Genomic DNA, 7894 nt, shown 5'->3' with positions numbered 1-7894 from the left:
TGATCTTAAAAGAAAAGGTAACTTTTCCCCTGTGTGTGCAAGGCACTGTGTCAAAATGCTGCCGTTTACTATCTGCATAAAACCTGTTTAAAAAAGAACCACATTGGAAAATATCTCCTGGGAGATTGTCATTTCGACAGGAAGCAGGTGCCTCCTCCTAAACCTGGAAGGACAACTGCAACGCACAATAACAAGCGAGCACGATACATCTGAGAGCATTGGAGTAAACATCGACACAGTCGGAGGCTTCTTGAGGCCAGGCTGCAGCGGGGCAGGGTTTTTTTTTGTTTTAACCCTGCATATCTTGAAGAGCTCTAATCTGTACGAGAATCTATTTTGCTCCAACATCACATATAACTTACATAACCGTTGGTTGATCGTTTTTAGATTATGCCATATTATCCTTGAGATCGCTTCTCTCCAGCCACAGTTTGTTGTATTTGCTGTGAAACAGCAAACTGCTGTAAATCCCCTCCTGTGCGACCCTTCTGTAGTTTTCCCTCAGAAGAGAGACAATCAATCTGATCTACTTAATCAATCTGGGACAGGACCTTTGAACTGCAGACAGGATTTCAAGGAAGTTTGTCATCCCCCCTCCGCCCCCCCAGCCCACGTCTGTGAAAACACTCCAGGGGGAGATTACGCCAAACAGCTCCGGCTCGTAAAACCCTTTTTATGTTAAAAACACACACCCTGGCCCTTCCCTGACGGACTCCAGAATATGTCAGAAAGTTATATATACTCCCGTTAATGCAGTGTGGAGATTAGCATTATGGTTCCTGAAGGTCGTGGGGGGGGGGCCGGGGATCTGTTTGAAACGAAGATCCTGCATTCAAGCCGCGTGCATCTGGCCTTTTTCGAACTCAACTGCATTGAGCATTTCAGAAAGAAAAACAAGTCCCCCTGCCTCCCCCGCAGTGAGACAACCCCCCCCCCCTCCCCCCCGTGTGGCTTCTGTATGGGCAAAGAAGAGGAAAAGCGAATGTTTTGCCCCTCTCCCCTCACCTCCCCCTGGGGCAGCGCTGTGTGGTAATAAACGTCCCCCATAAATCTCCCCCTCACTCCATCACCCCCCTCCTCCACATCCACCTCTTTTTTCTTCTTCTTCTTCTGCTTCTTTCTCCTGGTTAACAGCTTCTTTTCTTCTCTCGCAGGCCCGGCCTTTATCCCCCCCCCACCACCCCCCCTTCTCCCTCTGCAACCCAACCCTGACATTGACTCACAGCCCGACGGGGCGGGAGAGCGGGAGAGGAAGACGACGGAGCACAATGGGAGTTGTACGGGCCCGGTGTCGCCTGCAAAGCGCCATTATTGTCACCGCGTCTGCGGGGGGGGGGGGGGGGGTCGAATCTGGTGTCAGGTCAAGGCCCGCGTGATGGAATGACAACGTCACACGTCGTTTACCTGCTGCTGAGGGAAGCAGAGCTGGGGGGGGGGCAGGGAAAGAGTTAAAAAGGCCTGGCCGCCACCGGAAAGTCCCGCCAGTGAGTGACGTGACAGGCCTCCAATTAGGAGTAAATTAATTACAGAGTGGCGGATGAGAGGTGAAACCTTGAGGAGAGCGGGGGCCGTTTAAGGAGCAAGGCTTCCACGAGGGAAAGAGGCGACTCATAATAACAACTTTTTTTATTTTTATATATAATATTTAACCATCACAACATCTGCCGAGAGCAACGGCAACTTGGCAACTTTTTTTTTTGTATAACTCAACGTCGGTATCCCCCCCCCCCCCCCCCGCACGCCGATAAACCAATAAACTGGCTCACTGTGGAGGAACTTTGGCCGCACGTCGGTGCCAAATAAAAAAAACCCAACAACTGCTCAGTATTCGCGGTCGGTGCGGCCGCGTTGTTCTCTCAAACAAAGTGACAACCCCACTCAAAAGTTTGCCCCCTTCAGAAGAGGGTGGAGGAGAAAGCAAGCGGAGTTACCGCCCAGCGGCGCCGAGGCTCCTCCTGCAGAGGATTATAAAGCAAATGTCGGAGCTGGTGCCGGGCAGAGGGGGTGTTTCTGCAGGGTCCCAAACGCAACAGGAGCCGCACACCAGAAAACTCGGCAGACCTGCGCAACTTTTTTTTTTTTTTCTCCTTCAAGCCGAGCATTACTTTATTTTTTTTGTTTTTGTTTTTGTTTTGTTTCGACTACTTTTCGAACTCCACCCCGGCCGCTGCAGACATGACCACAGCCGTGGCGTCGCCTTTCTTCGACTTCGACATAATGAACAAGGTTAGCTTCGCGTCTCTCTGTCCTGTCCCCCCGCTGTCTCTGTCTCTGTCCCTGGTGGTTTCTGTTAGCATGTTAGCCGCTGTGGAGGAATGACGCGCTGCACGCTCGCGGCCCTCTGCCGTGGCGCGCGTGCCTTTCTTTTTTTTAAAGGCTTTAAAAAAAAACCTTTTTTAAAATATAGTTTATTTTTTATTTTTTTTAATGCATTCCTTGTGCACCGCGTCTGCATCGGAGCCCTTGGCGGGTCACGACCTCTTGTCCGCGTTGTGCTGTCGGGAACTTGATCAGTTGTCGTAATGTGTTGTAAACTTTCTTTGTTGAACACGTGCCGCGCGCGTTTACCGAACCGGACCCGGTTTCTCCGAACGGCCGCGGCGGTTTTTGACGCGCTGTTCGTGCCCTCTTGTCTGTTTTTTTTTTTTTTTTTTTTTAATGAGCGCAGTTTTGCGCCACTTTTAATACTCTACAAAGCAGCCACATGCTCGCTAATCATTGACTAGATTTGTCTGGCTTTTACTTGCAGCTGCGGCCATAAATCGGTTTGCCGTGATTAACCGTGTTAATATTTCATCAAACTTTAACTTGGCTTTCGAAATATTAACGGTTCACCGGTGCGTCGACATCGCGCCCTCGGTTTTGTTTGCACGCGTTCAAATGTTTTCCTTTTTTCCCGCGCGGTTGTCCAGGAATAGTTATTTATTAACATGTCAGTGACCAAACCAGTCGTGTCCTCCGGTGTATTAAAGTAGATCGGCCTTGTCACTGAGCCAGCGGGATGCATCGCCACCTTCCTTCTCTTCTCTTCGTGCTCCATTTACTAAACAGGCGCACATTCCTACCCGCGGCATCGTGCCAAACCAGCTGCTGTTCCATAGGCCTGCATCCGCTTGTGTTGTTGGAGCCAAAAAAGACAGTCGTGCAAGAGGAGCCTGTGGTTTTTCCTGCTTTCTCTCCAGCCCACTCGCTGTCTTTTTTTTAAAAGAAATCTGGGCCAGTCGAGGGGATCATGTAGAATATTGATCCTAACGATTTGCTTTTTCTTCTGTTTCTCTGCAGAACAACAAACTGCTCAGCTACAACAACAACAACAACCTGGGTGCCCCCCATCCCATGTCTGTCCCTTGCACTGGCACGAGTGTGCCCATCTCCTCCAGCCCCGCCGGAGTCCTGCTGGACAGGAAGGCGGTGGGCTCTCCCTCGGTGGGAGGCATGTACCAGCGGCGGCACTCGGTCAGCAGCACTCGGTTCAGCCAGAACCAGTTTCTGAACAGCCTGAAGGCGGCGGAGCACTCCTCGCTCATCTCGGGGCTCGGCGGCGGCAACAACAACAACAACAAGGAGAACCGCCTGCGAGACCGCTCCTTCTCCGAGACGGGCGAGCGGCTCCTCAACAAGTGCCTGGGCCCCGCCAGCCCCACCGGCGGCAGCCAAGTGAACTCGAGCCGCTACAAGACGGAGCTGTGCCGGCCCTTCGAGGAGAACGGTTCCTGCAAGTACGGCGACAAGTGCCAGTTCGCCCACGGGATCCATGAACTACGCAGCCTGAGCCGCCACCCCAAGTACAAAACCGAGCTGTGCCGCACCTTCCACACCATCGGGTTCTGCCCGTACGGGCCCCGGTGCCATTTCATCCACAACGCCGAGGAGCGCCGCGGGCCTCCCCAGCAGTGCTCACCTCTCAACCCTTCCAACAAGATGGACCGGCCTCGCCTGCAGCACAGCTACAGCTTCGCGGGCTTCTCCAGCTCAGCCGGACTGAGGGACAGCCCCACCTCGGTCACCCCGCCGCCCATGTTCTTCCCCGACGAGGTGCCGGACTGGCCCAGCAGTAACCCGTTCACCTACTCCAGCCAGGAGCTGGCCAACCTGTTTGGACCAAGCCTCAGCGCCGGCCCTCTGGGCACAGAGCCCCACGCGCCCGCACCTCCCTCTCCAACGAGCACGCCTTACTATTTCAGACCCATGTTGGAGTCCCCGCAGATTTTCGAGTCTCCAGCCAGCCCCCCCGACTCTCTGTCAGACCAAGAGGGCTACCAGAGCAGCTCCGGAGGCAGCCTGAGCGGCTCCGAGTCGCCCACGCTGGATACGACCCGCCGCCTGCCCATCTTCAGCCGCCTCTCCATCTCCGACGATTAGGCCGCGAGCATCCACGAGTGACTTAAAAAGAGTTCGATGACACAAAGAGAACACGGCACTCCCCTCTACCTCTGCGCCCTCGTCCCAGGTCCCCCATCCATCCACACACACACACACCGTTTTAGTTCCTTGTCAGGATAACAAGGACGTTAGTCAGTTAAGGGAAATCTCTTGTCATTTCACCCCTGTTAATCTGCACAGCAAGTTTTAAACCGTACTCTGCCACGTGTCATAGTGCCAAAAAAAAAAAAGGAGAGGAAATTGAACAATGAAAATCATGAAAACATTGACAGTTTTTCCAGGTGCCACTTGTTTCTTGTTTCTTTTTTTTCTTTATTAGTTCTTGAATGTGTAGCAGCACAAGTGGCCTTGGAAAGGGGAGTGCTTTGCACTAGCCCCCCCCCCCCCCCCCCCCCATCTTCGCTCTCTCCCGCTCTCTCCCGCCCTTCTCCCTGGCGATACCACTTCCCCAGAGCTAGCTAGCGGGTGCTCACTAACTTCTCTAGATCTACCGCAGCCGTTTTTACCGTCTGAGCAAAGGAAAAAATAGACCCTGAAAATATATGAATAGTTTTTAAAAGAAGAAAAAAAGTGCCTGGGGCGGTTTCTGCATGTGTTGAGGGTGAATGGACTACTGTTTTCTCATTTACCCCCCCCCCTTCAGTTCTTCTCAAGCCCGGCTTATGTAATTGTGGACTGGGTGAGTCTGCAGGAAGGACTTTGAACTGGAAGTTGGTTATGTCCCCCCCCCCGCCCCGAGCTTCTCCCACTGTTGCTGGTCACTGGCTCTTTCTTGGGCAGGAAGTTTTGATATCAAACTGATCATTAAACCTGTAAGACTTGGCCCCGCCCCTCGACCCCGCCTCCCAGCCTTCATCCTGGCCGGTCTGGGGAATTCCAGCATTCCCATGGTGCAGTTGAACATCCTGCGATCGGATTTCCAAGCTATTTCACTTTACTTCTTCGCCCACTTTAGTATCTGCTCTCAGGAGCACTCTGTTCTCATTACATCCTTTTTTTTTTTTTTGCTTTATTTGATAATTATTTTTTATTAATGTTATTACGGTTATTGTTTGAAAAGCTTTCTGAACAGAAGGTTTTGCTTGTCACTGCTTATTTAACTTATCAGAACATATTTATTGCTGATCATATGCTTTTTTTTGGTTAATTTTGTTTTGTATTTATCTGGATAATGAACAATAGAATATATTTTCTTTTATGTTAAATTATGATCTTCCATATTAATCTAAAGATTGTGAAGACGTTTTTGTCAGTTTTCCTTTTTTCACAGTTTAATATATTGTACTTCAATGACTTTTGTTCTGCAACTACACTTTGTCAAAATGAACCTTAATTTAAAGCAAAAAAAATGCAAAAAAAGATGTTTTGCGTTTTGATTATTTATTGTACGTTGTTTTCTTACTCCCTCTTATCAGACTGCAATTTCGTCTTTTTTTTCCTAGATTTGCTTGTATTCATTCCTGACATTTCCCCCTTCACATCTTCGAGTAACCTGACCGTAACGGTAGCTAACTGTTATTACATTGATTAACTTGGTGTGTTTTTGTCCCCAGGTCTGAGTATTCACTCGCAACATTTGGGTTGACGGTGGGATTTAAGGGGGGGCTGGGAGACTTCTCATTGGGTTAGGGGAGTCTGCAAGTCAGGACTGCTTCTGTTGAAATGTTTTGTCAGTAATGTTCTTGCACCCCGTGTCTGTTATTACAAGCAATAGCTGTGACCAAATGGGTTGAGGAAAGTTAATTTTGTTTTCATTTTAATTAGATTGGATGCTTGATGCACTTGCTTGGCCCCCTCTTGACCATTGGAAGTGCCTCTTTGAATACATTCCAGGTAGCTAAGGCTTCACTGCCGTTTTATAATTGGTAAATGGAGGACAATTAAAGTTTCTTTTTTTTTTAGGTCACTTGTTCCGTTTCCTCCATGTTTTGGAAGAGGTGAACAGATTTTGACAAAAAAGTAAAACAGTTGAATGTATTTTTTCAGCCATGTTTTCACTACAGTAATTTCTGTGAGTTTTTTTTTCTCTTTTGTAAGAATTGATTGCAGTTAAGTCAATAAACCCTGTATTTTTTGAAAAGTTAAACTGTGTAATGAGTTGTGTCCTTGGGTTGACATCCAAATGCTCCGCACAAATATTCAGTTAAATAAGCGCTGCAAAATCTGTTCAACGTTGAGGTCAGATAATGTCGATTGGCGTTATCGGAAACTTCACACAAGACTGAGGAAAAACGTGTCAACGATTGACCTTATTGTCACATGCCGCATGAAAAAAAACGCCAAGTATCCCAGGGATCGTTGTTGGGTGTGCTGCATACAGCTACTTGAGCGCACTTTTCATCATGCCGATTTTCTTAAAATGGATCATTTCCTTTAAAAGCGTGCTGCCGAAAACGTTTAGCATTTTATTTAAAAATGGGAAATCGGACCGACTGCTTCTCTGTAAATAAAGGAGAACCAAAGGGAGTTTCACTGCGGTTGAAGTTGATTGGCGAGCGGAGCAGTTGGGGGTATTGACCTGGCGATGATCAAACTGAGCACCTTTTGGTTACGCAAAGTCAAGGCACTGCTGGTTTCAGCAGAAATATTGATCAGGGGGCTGTGACGGTCACGTTTCCGAGAATAAAATTCTTTTTTGGGAGGGGTTATCACCTGGTCCATGATCCTGAGGTTACCGGTAGACCGATCGATTCTTGTGTTTGGGTATTCCTTAAAAAAAATGGGATGAACAATTGGGTCATAGGTTGATCAAAATTATATATATAGCACATCAATACATACCATTAATAAAGCAGAGTGGTATTTTGACTCACAACAACCCACAGACCGCTTCCCCCTTCATGCACTCAACATCCAACCTGCTTTCGCTCGCCCTCTCTGCACACTTCCGTTCGTCCGTGTTTATATTCTCTCAGATTGCCGGAACAGGAACTCCCTTCCCTCCATACAATGGTGGGTGCTGACCCGTCACAGCTGACCCGTGGAGACCTTGTTGTTGCATTACTCCAGAGAACCTGTGCCTGCTGGATTCATGACTCGTTCCTTTACCCCCCCTCATTGACCCCGCCGCCTGCGGAGACCCTTCCCTGCATACCGGGGAGGGGAACTGGGAAATTTCCTTGCAAACACAGCTTTTTTTGTATTTTTCATACTCACAGTTCATTGCTCACTTGTACGTCTTGTTTAATTGTATTTCACACATTCCTCTAAAGATATCCCTAATGACACATTGTGCTCTAAGATTTAAGATTGAGATTTACGCATCTCAAACCAAACCAGGTGAATATGACTTGAGAACATCTTTTTTTCTTTTCTTTCTGTTGTTACACCCTTTAAGAAGAAGGTAAACTGCGTGCAGCGTGAGGGACATGAAAGAGGGCTGTTTCCTGTTTGTGTGGTGCACACGGAGGCACCTTGAGACGCAGCACCAGGAAGCGGGTTTCTGAACCTCCAGCAGCAGGTCTGAAGGTTGGCTGAGGGGGGGGGCGTCTGCTCTGTAATATGTGACAGG

General features: G+C 48.7%; 1 protein-coding gene across 1 annotated transcript; it reads left to right on the top strand.

The window, feature by feature from the left end:
• The first annotated feature begins 447 nt into the window (after positions 1-447).
• zfp36l1a (zinc finger protein 36, C3H type-like 1a) lies at positions 448-6469 on the top strand. The gene is made up of 2 exons (XM_040199741.2): positions 448-2226; positions 3283-6469. The coding sequence occupies exons 1-2, from the start codon at positions 2176-2178 to the stop codon at positions 4360-4362; spliced, it is 1131 nt and encodes a 376-aa protein (XP_040055675.1). The 5' UTR covers positions 448-2175; the 3' UTR covers positions 4363-6469.
• The last annotated feature ends 1425 nt before the right edge of the window (positions 6470-7894 follow it).

The sequence above is a fragment of the Gasterosteus aculeatus genome, chromosome 15 (assembly GCF_964276395.1).
Source record: "Gasterosteus aculeatus chromosome 15, fGasAcu3.hap1.1, whole genome shotgun sequence".
Taxonomy (NCBI): domain Eukaryota; kingdom Metazoa; phylum Chordata; class Actinopteri; order Perciformes; family Gasterosteidae; genus Gasterosteus; species Gasterosteus aculeatus.
Note: the sequence above shows the minus strand (reverse complement) of the source record. Positions and strands in the feature narration are given on the sequence as shown.